This window comes from Puccinia triticina, chromosome 2A, assembly GCF_026914185.1.
Source record: "Puccinia triticina chromosome 2A, complete sequence".
Classification (NCBI taxonomy): domain Eukaryota; kingdom Fungi; phylum Basidiomycota; class Pucciniomycetes; order Pucciniales; family Pucciniaceae; genus Puccinia; species Puccinia triticina.
The window spans coordinates 6,600,255-6,615,228 of NC_070559.1; the positions used below are offsets into that span (position 1 = coordinate 6,600,255).

General features: G+C 45.2%; 1 protein-coding gene across 1 annotated transcript; it reads right to left on the reverse strand.

Annotated features, from left to right (window-relative positions):
- Positions 1-8,188: 8,188 nt before the first annotated feature.
- PtA15_2A710 (uncharacterized protein) lies at positions 8,189-11,770 on the reverse strand (the record flags this gene model as incomplete). Its single annotated transcript, XM_053166759.1, has 8 exons — positions 8,189-8,466; positions 8,542-8,611; positions 8,697-8,849; positions 8,922-9,461; positions 9,525-9,661; positions 9,745-9,889; positions 10,205-11,538; positions 11,689-11,770. The coding sequence occupies 8 exons, from the start codon at positions 11,768-11,770 to the stop codon at positions 8,189-8,191; spliced, it is 2,739 nt and encodes a 912-aa protein (XP_053017948.1).
- Positions 11,771-14,974: the final 3,204 nt, after the last annotated feature.

Here is a 14,974-nt window from a genome sequence, read left to right on the forward strand (position 1 = left end):
ATGAGGACTGAAATATCCGGTTCTCTCACGCAAGAATTGCTGATAAGTCATAAGTCCCTCCGGCAAAGCCTCAGGCAGGCACTTAGTTAAGTTTTCTTGGAGCGGCTATCCAACTGACAGATACCTCCAGTACTGTAAGACACTAAAAAAACAAATGCAAACCTGACAATAGGGAATGTGTCACTGGTGAGCTCTAGCACACTGTAAAGCTTAAAAGTGTTCTTGAGAAACTTTTGCTGAGTGCAGAAAGGGATGTATGAGGAAACCTCTGCCTTTCCTGGTTCACTAGATGCTGAAACAAGCCCACCAATCTCAGATTGGCAGGTTTAATGTAGTGATAGTGGGGTGTTATCAAAAGATAACTGTTGTTATAAAGTGGGTGAGAGGAAGTTGCTAAAATGTGTTATGAGTGAGGAGTCTGGACTTCAACCAGGTGATATTTGGCCAAAGAGGACCTCTCAGAGAGTTGTGTTATGTAAATGTAAGTGTTGTGTTGAGTTGTTATTTTGTGTGTAAGTGTTTTAATTTATGTAAACCCAAAATATAGAGCTACTGATATATTATGGAGTGAGCAGTTGTGTACTTTGTTATAGGGGAAACTGAGTGCAGGTAGTCTGCTGGGGGAACATTACAACAGGGGAGGAGAGCCTCCTTTTATAGACAGCAGTGAGGGATTTTAGCTCCAGAGGAGCACCACATGAGTTATTTTAGCTAGCTAAATGAGTGGGTTTGGCTAGTACATATACTGAATGTGTGAATGTGATTGGTCAGGACTGTACATGTGATTATGGATTGTGATCTGCAGGCTGAATCAGGGGGTGTGATTGGTCAGGACAGTATGTTAGTGTAGTCATGCTGTAACCAGGTAGCCTGCTGTTGTCATGCAACAAAACTCCACTAGTGCATGCAGCTATCACATGCAGTTAGTACCTGCATGAGTGCCTGCATGTGTACACTATATGTTAAAGAATGTCAATTGGTACCCGTGGCGGGTACCTAGTACCGCTTGGCGGGTACCGCCCGCACCGGCCCTGCACCCGTGAGGCGGTGCCGGGTGCGGCACTAGGTATGTACTTTTGGCCATAAAGCGGTGTGGTACCCAGGTACCACCCACAAGTACCGCCCATCACCATGGTCCTGCAGCCAGGTAGCCTGTTAAACTTTCAGACATGCATGAAGATGTTGTTGATGTTGAGCGAGCTTTTAGCTTTGGCTGGGATTACATGTCATCAAAGCAACACAGACTCAAGCCCGTCTCAATAAGCAGGGGGATGACCGTAGCCTTCCATTCGAAGAACAAGATGATAAAAGAGGGAGTCTTGGCTGCGTGGAAAGAGGGCATTAGCACCAGGGGAGATATGTTCCCACTCCCCAGGGAGTGCCTTACCGTAACTTTTTTCCATAACTGTGCTGGAGGCCTTTGGTAAAGAAATATTGAATAGGTATGAACAAGACTGGAAGTCAGCTTGAAATCAGTTGGAATCATCCTGAAATAAACCATAACTTGCCAAGGAATAATCCAGAACTCATCCAAAATATAGGCCTTTCTTGGCTCCATGACCAGTGTGTCCTTTTCATGGGGATGTGAAAGGCGCAGTATGTCATATTGTCCCCCTCATGTACTCACGTAAATCAGGGGGACAATTGGGTTCTCAACATAAAGTTTTTACTTTTCATGTGGCTGTGAAAGGCCCATCCTGCGATATTTCCACCTCAATGTACGCGCGTACATGAGGGTGACTATTAGCAAAGTGCAAAAAAGTTCACTTGCATGTGCATGTACATGTGGATTTTGAAAAGCAAAAATAAGAAAAAGTAATGTGAAGAGGCCAGGATATGTGGCCAAACTGGGGTGGCACTGCAATCCAACCTTGACTTACCTCAGACTTTCACCCCAATACAATAGTTTATCACCATTTTTTTAGCCAAATTCAAATTAATTACAGCATTTCCAAGAAAATGGGTTTCACTAATTTTACTGCAACATTACCACATTCCAAAATTCTAAACCCAATAATACCAAGTTGACTTTTACTTTAATTTTGTACATGAGGGCATATAATGTGAATTACAAGAAACTCATTTTTTTACAGGAATTACATTCAAGACTGGCAATTTTGCTTTCCTATACTTTGACATCATCAAACAGGAGCAATTGATGAGTTGGACTTGGGTGAAATATCATTTCATCATATTTTTTCCTCTAGTTGTACCTAGAAAACAAAAGAATTCTACACAACATTGTGTTGACTCCCAAATCAATTCTGACTGACTTTTGACTCACTTCTGCATCCACTTCAATTCATTTAGGGATGAGTTACTGATGCACATCAGGCTCACATCCGACCAAAACTCACATCAAATTCAGCTCTGGCACTCCCTGGGGAGTGGGAACATATCTCCCCTGGTGTAGGGGGTTTCAAACATGGTGCAGGTCCTGTTTCAGGAACCCCCAATTCACAAAACCAGGGCACCTACAACACACCCACCCAATTTTACTCAAAAAACATACAGAAATAATTTGAAAATTCATTTTGCAGGAACTTTGTTTTCCTGAATTGGGGTTCCTGAACTGGGACCTGCACCATTTTTGAAACCCCCTAATACAACGCCAAGAAGACCGAGAAGAAATCTAAAAGCAAAAGAAAGGTGATTGTCTTGGATGAAGATTGAAGTTGCTTTGAAGTTTTTTTAAATAAATATTTGACATAGCTGGATTACAAGTAAATAGGACTGATATTATAAACAAGAATGTTACTAGTTATGAATGCTGAAATGTGAAGAGAACTACAGGTGCCGGTGTTTGTTGAGCAAAATTCAAGAAATGGGCCTGGCAGTACCCGTGGTACCCGCCACCGGTACCGCTGGTACCTGCCACCGGTACTACTGGTACCCGCCACCGGTACCGCTGGTACCCGCCACCAGTACCGCTGGTGCCCGCAAGGCGGTGCCCGGTGTGGTACTAGGTACCAAATTTGGCTGAAAACTCAGGGGGTACCCTGGTGCCAAATGGTACCAGGGTCTACTTTGACATTCTTTACTATATGTATGTAAGTGATGATGCAGCTGTATGTAGTGTGCTGTGTATGTAACTATGTATGTAGCTGTGTATGTAACTATGTATGTAACCATGTGTGTATACTGAGTGTTGTAAATGTGGTTTTTGTAACTGATTGAAGTTTTAAGGGGTGTTGTGAGTGTGTAAGAGTATGTAACTTCTGAATGAGTGCCCTTATGAGTGTTCTGTGAGTCAAGACTAGGGGTGGATTTGTCCATAGAATCTGAATCTTGAGGAGTATTAATTGAGTTATAAGAGGAAAGGGGGGATTAAGAGTGAAACTAATATAAATAAGTAAGAAAAGAAGAAAATTTTGATTTTGATATATGGGATACCATAAAGCATACTGCAACATGCGGTATCAATTCCAATCTTGGTGTTGATTGCTACTCACCTGACAATAAAGAATGTGTCACTCGTGAGCTCTAGCACACGCGGTATCAATTCCAATCTTGGTTTTGATTGCTACTCACCTGAAAATAAGGAACATGTCAGGGGTGGGCTCTAGCACGCGCGGTATTGGGTCCAATCTTTGTGAACAGAGAAGGGAGCCGGTATTGACGTGTAGAGTAGACTAAGTTAAAGTACAAGGCTGGCTGTGCTGCAGTAATGCATATATGTACAATGTTGATACATGCACAACTCAGGATAAACTAAGATTGATTAAGTTTACCCTGTTGGCTATCCCAGACTCTAACAAGTACCACGCATTGCCAGAAATTCAACTTCATGACCACCAGTGACCCTAGCTGTTTCATTTTAGTTTTATTTGTTTGTGTACTTGTTTGCTTGCCTTCTTTATATTTTTATCTCACTTGATTCTTTTGCTCTCCTTGTTTTTTCTCACTTGGTTTTCTCAAACCCAAAATCTTTATAATTCATTTTGTTTTTCAATGAATAAATAAATAAATAAAACAAGTTTTCAAATACCTTTGATGAATTCAATTGAATTTGAGGTAGCTTACAAATAGCTTTTTTATTCATTAATGAGGCTCTTGAGATGATTGATTCCCTTCTTTTTTAGTCAACAGCCACAAAAGCAGAGGAAGATAATTTGAGGATCAAAACTGTGTGTGAGAAATTAAAGGAGGAGAGGATCAAATTTGTGGGTTGGCAATTGAAGGAGCAGAAGCAATAGGGGTCCAGGAGGAAAGGGGAACCAATACCAAGGAGTGAGTGAAGGCCTTTTTTCTTTGTAGGTGAGCTGCAAGTATTGCACATGTTGATTCTGCTCCATCAATCTTTGTGGGGTATGAATTCAAGAAGATGGAGGTGTGTCTGGTCAATCACAGCTGGGAGCAATGGTGCAAGAAATTCAATACATGTATTGTATATGCATATATGCTGTATTGGATTTCTCTGCAAATACAAAATGACTTAGTTTATTTGTATTGTATTGCCCCCCCCCCCCCAATACAATACAATGCAGTCTAAATAAAATGTATTGACCAAGCCAATCCAAAAGATATTACATATGAGGGGGGCAATACAAAGTGCAAAAAATACAGTCTATTGTATTGGATGAGCAATGAAATACAAATACATTGTATATGCAATAAAATATGATGCAATACAGGGGAATACAAATACATTTATTGGATTTGTTGCACCATTGCTGGGAGGCAACCCAAAAAAGTCAGCAGGTGGTTGCGGGTTTGGCTTCCCCACAGCAATTTTTCCAGGTTTGTTTTGCGGGAACATTGTAGAAATAAATGCTGGTCCTGGTAAGAAATGACCAAGACCACCCTTCTTCAAGAATAGTGTTATGGGCTTGAGTGATTATCAGTGCCATCTTCTCTCTACCGCTATGTCCTGCTAATCTTCAGCGCTCCACAATGAGCCTGATCTTTGTAATAATCTGCAGGTGATAAGATCTGCACTCCATAAGCACATGTCCACAATAGCAAGTAAGAATAAAGGCAAACCGCAAACTCTTGTAAAACTCTCAGTACTATCCATAAGTTGTTAGTACAATGAGATGAGTAGTAAGATGATGATATAAAAGAGAAAAGAGAGAACCCCCCCCCCCCCCCCTCTCCCCCAAAATTTAGCTAGCCTTAACCTGAAATCTAGCCTCAGGCTAGGACTGTCTCCGGCTCATTTCAGGTCACTTGAGCCTGAAGCTGACCCAACAAATGTGTTCTCCCACCCAAGATAGCCTCGGTCAGCTAACCTGCCCACAAAACTGGGATTACTTGACCCAAGAATTTCGCAAACAAATGCAAATGCTCTTAGGCTTCCTAGATATAGCAAGCCCAAACCTGAAATCAAGCCTGGGGTTTGCTGACCCAAGATTTAGCCCGGACCAATGTGATTGCTAGTCGGGTTAAGTTGCCAGAAATCAGCAATTTAACTCAACAAATGTGAATGCTCTTAGTGGGTGTTTGAGCCGGCCTAGAGCGTGCGCTAAAGGCATACGCCAGCGCTCCTGCTCGAATCTGTGAAGAAGAGAAAGTGAGACCACAAGAGGGAACTATTCTGACCCTTGGTAAGAAAGAAGCCCCACGTGTGCGCGCCTGCTAAGATCCCTGAGGGACTTAGTCGCGGCGGTTGCAAAGAATGGACATGACCCTTTTTTAACACTTAAGCTACAATGTGGGAGTTTGGCTAGTCATCCTCTTGACTTGTCATCTTGGGGATCAGTCATCAGAAGCTCATCCCATTCTGGCCCACGAGAGCTTAGAATATGAGGTGCGTCAAAAGGATGTGGTCATCTCAGGCACTCATGTTGAAGCACTTTTGTCAAGTTAGACCTCAAGGCCTTCATATGTATATCGTCTAGACTTTTCTGCACCACTTGAATTCTCGCAACTGCGACTTTTAGAGATGCTCTCTCCAACCTGCTTTGACAGATGAAATTTACAATTCAGGGGAACACAATCAGACGTGAGGGCAAGTTTCAAGGGATAATAATTGAATCGTGTAAACTTTGGCATTTCTTGATGCATGTGAAATAAGGAAAACTGTTGCTAAGAAAAGTCAGCAAATAGCTTGGGATTGAACTATCCCGAGGTAGACATTGATCTTAGGATCACTAATATTAATTCCCAGATTCTTAAGAGCCTGTGGGACTATTGATACCACATAGTGATCCTGTTTCATCTCAGAAAGCTTCAACCAGGTGGTTTGATGTGACCAACGCTCACGTAGAGATTGACTGGGCCAGGTTGGCTGTCTCAAGGCGGCAGCGTTTTTGATGTGAGCCCAATTAATGTCGGCGATAGCAATACCCGCTACGTTAGAACTAGATTCTATTTCCTCCAAGGCGGATTTTAACTGTTGGAGTGTCTTCTCTTCCCGTACAAATGTTTGTGCTGTCTGACCCGAGGCAATCTGGGGATATTGGATGTATACCTTGTGCGCGACGGGAAAGAGGATGATGGATGCTGGGGTATTGATTTGCTGAGTGCAGATCTTATTGATCAAATATTGTACTTCAGCAGTTGGCCTGTCTAGGATTTTAGCAGTTGGCCCGCCTAGGATTGAAGTCCTCGCATGGTAGCGCGTCCAATGCGTAATGGAAGCGTTCGGCGAATCGTCCGTCGCCATGTCCGAATTTTTATCCGCTACCGTCCAACCCGGCTGGCCGACGAGTTTCAGTGCCTCGATAGCTTGTGGCCCGTCTGGATCGTTGTCTGGATACTTCGTTAAGGCGTCGGTCACGGATTGCAGGTTCAAATGTATCTTCCTTACGCCATTGTTGTTGGTGTCTGGGTTCTCCATCGCAAAAGCGACCACGAGACGATCATTATCATCGGAAGGTTTGACGCTCATGAATGGAAATCGATCGATCCGAGCGGTCTCCTTGATCGGAACGAAGTCATCCAACGAAAGGAGGGTGGGCTCCGGTGGCACCACGCCCCAGACACGTGTGATGCTAGAAAGCAGAGCAACAACCAAGAATCGGGAAAACATGATCTGTCGCGCCGTCCGGTTGGAATTTCTGGCGGGTATAGAGAGGTGTTAGCTATTGTACCAGCTACATGAATACATGAAATTTGTCATTGAGCTTACTGGCCAGGTGAAAAACTTCGGTCTCACTTATAGTAGGTCTCGGCAAGAAAAAAAAACTGGATAAGGAAACCACGATATGTTAGTGGGGATGGAACAATTACATGTAACTTCCAAATAGACCTTACCTGAAAGGCCTATTCCTCAGGTCTCAATTGAAGTGATGCAAATGTATGTGGATGATGAAGATCTCCAAATAAAATAGTGACAAACGATTACTAGGGTAGGAGCTCTCTGGCTGCTGGCTGGAGCTGGTTTCTGTGCGTCGATAAGTCAGTGAGAATTCAGGCTTGAAATAGATGGGTCTTGGTGGCAGCGTGCTAAAGATGCACGAGTCCCAACCAGGATCCTCCCAAACTGACAGCAAGTCTGGAGGGACCTTGGGCCAGTTTCAAGCCCCAATGGTCGGAGGACTGATTTTGAGCATTTTGAGTATTTTGCAACACGAAGCCCCAATGTGATTAGTGTATGGAAGCCCAGGTAGGACCTGGTAGGACCTGGTAGGACTGCATCCTGCCACTCTGACAAGTTTGAGGAGGAATTGTAGTAGTACGGAAGTACGGAAGTCCGGGTGCGACAGCATCCTGTGTTCTAGAACTCCGATGCCAGGAGTTTCAGTGGAGCCTGTATCGGACGGCCGAAAAGAGTTCTTCCTTGGCCACGGGCCCGGCCAGTGGCAGTGGGCTGTTTGTACCTTGCCAATCCCCACCGCTGGTTGGAACCTGGTATGCACAGACTGTACGGTATACATACCAACCGGCCGAGGGGGATCCTCCTAGCCGACCCACCCAGGAAGCAAGAATCTTCCTCGGCCGTGGTGACCGAAGGGCGGTTCCCCTTGGCGAGTTGGTACAGACCGTACCCATTCGGTGAACGGTGAGGCCCGCCTCTCCCTCAGACCAGTGTGTTGTTCTTGGTTTGTATATGACAGAAATACGGACCACGATGATAATTACAATAAGAATGATGATAAGAACACAAGAGAAGCGACGGAGCAGAGACCAAAAGGAGGAGCGGATGTTTTTGAGTCAAGCACTATTTCGGCAAAAATACAAGCCATATAAATAAAGGGAAGGGCTAAGCATGACTTAAAAGAGGGAAGCTCTGCTCGATTGCGGTCTAAGACGACGACGAAAGAGGCGACGGGGAAGATTGGGAGACATCGGCCCATACAGCAGCATCATCAGGGACGACGAGGGGCTGGTGTTCGTGTTGCTGTTGATGCTGGGAATCTGAGGGCGAAAGGCTGGCGTGATGGTCGCGGTCTAGGTCGGGCTCACGAGCCGGGTCGTCGACGGGCGATGAGGCCGGCTCCAGTGTGGCCGAGCTGTGGTGGGGCTCCTCGGGTGCTTGGGGGACGACTGGCGACGTCGTCATTGGCGCTGGTTGAACGGGGACTGGCTGGACATTTGCGTCGTTGTTGCCATTACCGTTGTTGCTCTTGTTGCTGTTGTTCGCATGATGAGGCGCACTGGTAGCATCGGCGTTTTGCTTGGACAAGACCTGCAAGACCTGATAATACTCCTGCCAAACCTTAACGATCTACGAGCAATCCATATTAATCACACTGGATATTTTTTACCCAAAAAAAATTAAACAAACAAATGAATGAGGATTAAGACTCAACTTGGCGCTGTCGATCGGTCAGTCCATCGACAAAAGTACAGATAGAAAGCTTGAAGTCTTCCACTTTTTCTTGATCGAATCTCTGGAATTCGGCCTTGATTAATTTCGATACATCCGCAAACTCGTTTCGAGCATCATGAGCTCTTCGTTCGGCCTTACGATCAAAAGAGTAAAATCAACAAATCAATCCGAAGAGTTTAGTTCAAAAGAGAGATTTCAAGCCAACCTCTTCGAGTTCGGCCAACGAATACATTAGTGCGGTAGATTGATCGTTAGGAGAACAAGAGCGCTTGATTTTCTCGTGATTGGCCTGTATTTTCTTGAGATGGTTGATAGCGTATTGAAGCTTATCCCAAGATTTGACTCTACCGCCGAAGGTGAGACGGACGCTATTAGTGAGTCTAGCATAGGCCTCGACGGTGGTGATGAGACTCTCAAGTTCGTTGGTAGCTTGGTCGAGCGCCCATTGGTGGGCCTGACGATGGAGCCCCGCCAGACGGTCGATCGTGTTCCGGACTGGTTTCGACAGGTCGCTCGTCGAGAGCACCTGCAGGCCCTCAGCTAGTTCTGACAACGACTGCGCCATCACCCGACGCGCCTTCGACGCTGCCGTCAACGAAGCCTGCAATACCTTCAGTTGACCCTCTAACGTGTCCAGTGCGATCTTCCGGTTCTCAAAGAACTCATCCGTCTCCACAAACCGTGGCCCGGCTATATTCGCCAACCAACCCGTCTGATGTGTTGAATCATGCTTACGATGTTTGATCTGTGAACATGACATTGCAAACATTAAATTGGGCTCGTAGTGTTACTATCATCAACCACTCACCTCGAGACCAAAGGCATCACTTTCCAGGAATAACTTGAGGTCCGGATCGCTAGTCAACATAGGATGGTTAACAGTCTTCTGTAAAAAGAACTCCAACGCAACCCTTCTAGCGGCAATAAACCCTTCCTGGAACCGATCTGCATCCAATGCCAGCCAAAAAGAATGAATGACTTCCATCAGCATAAGATTGAAAAATGGAGGAGGGTGAAAGAAGACTGACGACGTAGATTTTTGTCCGGTATCGGCGGGACTATGATGCCCGGATTGTTCGACACTAGCGCATCGAACAACCATACAAAATCTCGAAACCGTCGCAGAACGGTGCTCGAAGCTTTCAATGGACCACTCGAATTAGGATCGGTAGCCTAGATGAAAATGGCATATCAAACCAGTTATATTTCTTCTTCTTGGATTGATTTGATTAGTTTAAAGGTTTTATTCGGAAAAAAAAAACCTACGACAGTTTTTACCGTGTAAACGGTGTGAATATCGTTAATCATTCCCATCTTCTGTGGGTCACCGACGCTACACTTGTAGAGGGGTAGGGGAGCAGTTGGAGCCGATGTCGCAGTAGGATAGTGGGGAAGGTTGGGGCCGGGAAGGGAGGAGGAATTGAGGCGAGAGGGGGGCGTTCGCCCCTGATGATGATGCTGTTGCTGCTGTTGCTGTTGCTGTTGGACGAGACCTTCGCGGACGGAAGCGAGCGGGCGTTCGTCTTCAGAATCCGTATCGGGCGGATGTGCAGGCTTGTGTTCGGGTGCGGACGCATCAGTCTGAACGGCTTGAGGAGGGGCGCCGGCCGAGGGATCGGGGCCAGACTGCTCGCCGGCTGGATCTTGGCTTTCTCCATCCTGTTGGCCTCGTCTCTGGTCGGGTTGAGTGGCCTGTGGATGATCGCCGTCGGCGCTGGTGGGCACCAGTGAGGGTAGCGAAGATGAAGGGGGCGGGACGCGGATTGAGAGCCCGGTCTTGACCTCTTGGGAAGCGGACAAATCTCCAGTTGGACAGGTGGGCGATGCAACTTCGTTAGCATTTTCTTCTTCCTCTTTGGCAGTGTCGTTGGCTACATCTGTGGCTACATCTTTGACTGCGTCTTTGGCAGCATCTTCAACCGCATTCTTGGCTGCATCTTTTTGAGCTGGTTGGGGATCTGGATTGTTCACATTGGATCGATCGAATGATGGCTCGACGGCTGCAGATGTAGTGGGACGAGCAGGCTCGAAATTTTCGTGTTTTGGAGTGGGTGGTGAAGTGGATCGGGTGGATTGGTTGGACTGCGGTTCGACAATTTTCTGATTTTGGACCGGTTCGGTGGTAGCAGGAGCTGGCTGAGGGTTGATGATGATCGGCTTTGGCTGAGGAATCTTGAGTCCTAAGGGGCGATAGGGTTTGGCTTGGGTTGGTGGTTGGCTGGATGGATTCGAGCCCGTAGGATACTGGTCGCTGTCGATCTTCTGAACGATTCTCGATAGTTTTGGTGAGCTCTTCTTGAATGCGGGCAGGCTGGCCCTCGCGTCGGGTAGTAGTAATGAGCCGGATAGACTTCCGCCCCCGAGGATGTCGGGCAGGGCTGGTCTTGAGTTTGGTGTTGGGTTTGATGGGCTGATGGGATGGTCGAGATGATCGGTGGTAGGTGAGGATGAGGTTAATGTTGCTGAGACTCCGAATGGTCTGAAGAGGGGTCGTGGAGGTTCTGGCGGGGGTTCTGATCGGATGGTTTGATGGTGGTCGAGTACAGGATGTCCTTGTGGTGGTGCAGGCTGTTCTGCTGGTTCAGTTGGATGGCTTGGACTGCTGTGTTCTGATTGGTAGTTGAATTGGTTTGATGATGATGGTGAGATGAAGTCCTGGAAGGGTTGTTGATAGGATGATTCTAGCTGGTCGTTATTGAACTTGAACAGCTGTTGATCTGGGCTCGTTTGATAGTCCTCATCGATTCTGCTGGTTTCTACTGCTGAGCTGGTGAATGAGGCTAAATCTGGTATGATAAGAGGTTTTCCATCGAAGCCTAGTTCTTGGTCATCGGCGGATGTTACAAAGTCGTTGGATTGGTTGAGGCTCAGTCTTTTGCTTGTTATTTCTTCTTCTTCTTCTTGATGGTTCAGGTTGAGGTTGAGGTCGAATGAGGATGACTGGTGGAGTGTTGTTGCCGTAGTAGTATGGCTGTTTTTGGATGGTAAGTCTGCGAATGGGTTATCGTCCTCGATCGATTCCAGTCCGGTGTTCTCGCTTGGATAGAATGACATCCCCTCACTGTTTTCCTTGCTTCGATACTTGTTCGTCTTTGTTTGTCTGTTGCTTTCCTTTGTCCGTTCGTTCGTTGGTTCGTGATGGTTTCTCGAACTTGGCTAACGTTGGCTTGGTTCGGGTTTTGCGATTTGACATTAGCGGGCCAAAAGGCGTCAAAAAAGATTTTGGCAGCATTCCTTCCCCCATTGCAGTGGGTAGACAATTGTATCCGCAACACTGTTTTGAACTCTAGAATCTCCCCCCACCAACTTCAAGTCATTCCTTTTGGCGAGATTGTTAAAAATAGGCTTCCCAAGATGAACATGAAAAAATAAAAATAAAAAAACAAAGTTGTGATTTTTCAAATTTTTTGGAAAAACACAAGTTTTTTTTTCAAAGAAAGGTGAATAGACAGAAAGCAAGAATGGAACATGAAACGAATGATAATAAATGAAAAAATGTGACCCAAAAAAGGTTTAGCTTGGTTGGCAGAATGTCAGGTATGCTGGTGAATGACTCACTCCACACATCTTTTAAGCCACATAGAATCAATTTTTTTCTGAATTTTTACTTATCATTATTCATTCCAGATCTAACTACCTGCATTCTTCAACCTTCAATTTTTTTGGAGAAAAATATTGCGTTTTTGGTTTTCTTGCTTAATTTTTGTAAATTACATACTTTTTGTTTTTGTTCTTGTTTTTATTTTTTCATATTGGTGCTTTGAAGACTGTTTTGAACCATCTCACCAATACTAGTGACTTGAAGTTCTAGTGACTTGAAGTTGCTTGGTTGAGTTTCTATGGTCCAAAAATGGTGTGGTGTATACAATTATCTACCCACTGTACTTAACACGCCCCCCACATTGGAGGGCTCTGGTACAGCCTGGGACTTGGGATAATGTCTACATTTTGGCCTGAGAGATGCCCATCTTCAGATGAGGTTTGGCTGGTGAGTTTTTGCCTTTCCAGTTTTGACCCAGCTCCCAAAGGGCCCCGCTGTCAACAACAGGAAAATCTTAACTTCAATAAGTCTCACCCTCCTACCTGTGGAGTGGTAAAACACGGTTGCATTGCGCCAACCGGAGGGAGGGACCGTAAGCCGCTTTGAATAGTTTGTTTGATCCCCAAGTTAGGATTGATTTGAGATTCTTGTTCTGGATGAGTTTTTTGGTGGTCCACAAGGTGAAATGTGATACAAGAGTGTGGAAGAGATCTATTTTTTTACCACAGGTAGCTTGGAGCCAAAGATGGCTGTAGATCACATAGAGAGAGTCCAACGCGGCTGCCAGCCAACATCAATTGCGTGTTAGGGGATCCTTTGAGGCGGTGTACAAAATTAAAGTTGTGTGCATTGCCCTGTTGATGTTGAGGCAGTTTGGGGGCCTGCCAAGCTTCACTCGTTTGGTAGGACAATCAAGAAGGGCTTCCAACCAATTGAATGGGCGACATCATGCTGGATCTTTGGCTGGTTGCCATACCAGATGGGGATCCCTTGCATAGTGAGCTCGTGGTCCTTCTCCAAAGCTTTGAAAAATGCAAAGAGCTTGGAGAACCCTGGAATCAATGACTTCTTTCCAGAACTGACCAAGAAAACAAGTTGGTCCGGTTAGATCTTGATACACAAAACCAAGAGACAATATGAAAACCTACCTGAACATGTAGTAGACTTGGTGCATGCTCTCCTGAGCATTAGTAGAAGCTTATTTTTGCTGTTGGGACAGTCCTCCAGCATCTTGCGGCGGCTGGGGAAAAGCATAGATTCAACATCGGCCATAGTCCACCAGTCAAACCACACCTTTACCTTGGGGAATCTGCGCTGCATCTCATCAATTCTCTTGTTGTGGGTTGGTCTGTCTTTATCACACGGCTGAAGAAGAGCAAGACACTTGGCTTCAAATAGTGCCTAAATTGATTTCAAATGTAAGCAAGTCCTTGTGCCATAATCACGGTGAAAACCAAAGAAAGCCAGCCTGCTCATTAGGCATGATGACCTTCCAGTTCTGCTTGACCCGTGTGAATGATTGTCAGAAGTGCATGCGGCATCCCTTGAGTTTTTTCATTGCTTCCCCACGGTAGGTTTTGCCAAAAAAATCCATGTATGCTGCCACAAATCTGCATTGTTGAGCTTTGAGAAATCCACTACACTTCACGCCATGTTCTTGCACTTGCTTTTCAAGAATGATGGGATGAGGAATTGGCGGAAAAGAAAGGAGAAGTGAACCGCGTAGTATGATTCACTTAGCCCACGCATCCAGCTGAGCTGGACAGGAATCCATCAGGCAATTTTGTTGAGTGAGATGCAATAACCATGATAAATCTGGTAAAATAACTTACAAAATACCGCAAATACGTAGAAAACCACCGTAAATACAGTAATAATTGCCATAAAAACTGAATGGCTCCCCACATTCTTGTTCCTTCTAACCCAAATTTGTTTGGTCTTCTTAAATCACCTGATCATTCCCCGCACAGCTTATGCACCCCTTGCATAAACTATGACATCATCTGGCACAGCCCCACCTCATGTATGCACCCCTTGAATAAATTATACACAGCCACTCCATTTTAACTCCCTCATTTTTTACAGCCCAGGCCTGGTAAAATACATCACTCAGGAGCTTCCCTGGAGCCAAAATCCCTCACATTTTTATATATAAGGAGCCCTATTCCTCCCATTTTTTGTTCCTCATTCCATTCCACTACATTGCCTTCCATTTGATTTCAACTACTCAATCAGTTTATTATGGACCAGTTTTATACTCACCAATCACAACTCAATCAGTACAATACACACTCAACAACACTTTTACTTACAATATATAAAAACCCTTAATTGAATAACAAACTTTTATACTGTGTCACAAAAAAACTTATCTTGAGCTAACCACTCCTATCACTTATTAAAACTTGCCAAGCTTACCTTGGTGGGTCTTGTAGCTGGTAGGATAGAAGGGCAGAGCTTCCGCCTCCTTCATACCCTTCTTCATTCAGCAAAAGGGTTTCACAACCACTTTTGAGTCTTACAGCACCCATTTTGGCAGGTGTCCCTACTTATAAGGAAAGCAACCAAAACCTTAGCTAAAGTGTCCCAAATTTCACAGAGCACATAATATCATAGTTTCCTCATATGGTCAGCTGCTAGGGTCCACAACATTTTAACCACTGTGCTGCGCTAAAAAAAAGCAGTCATTTAGCGCAGCGCAGCGGTCACACCGCTAC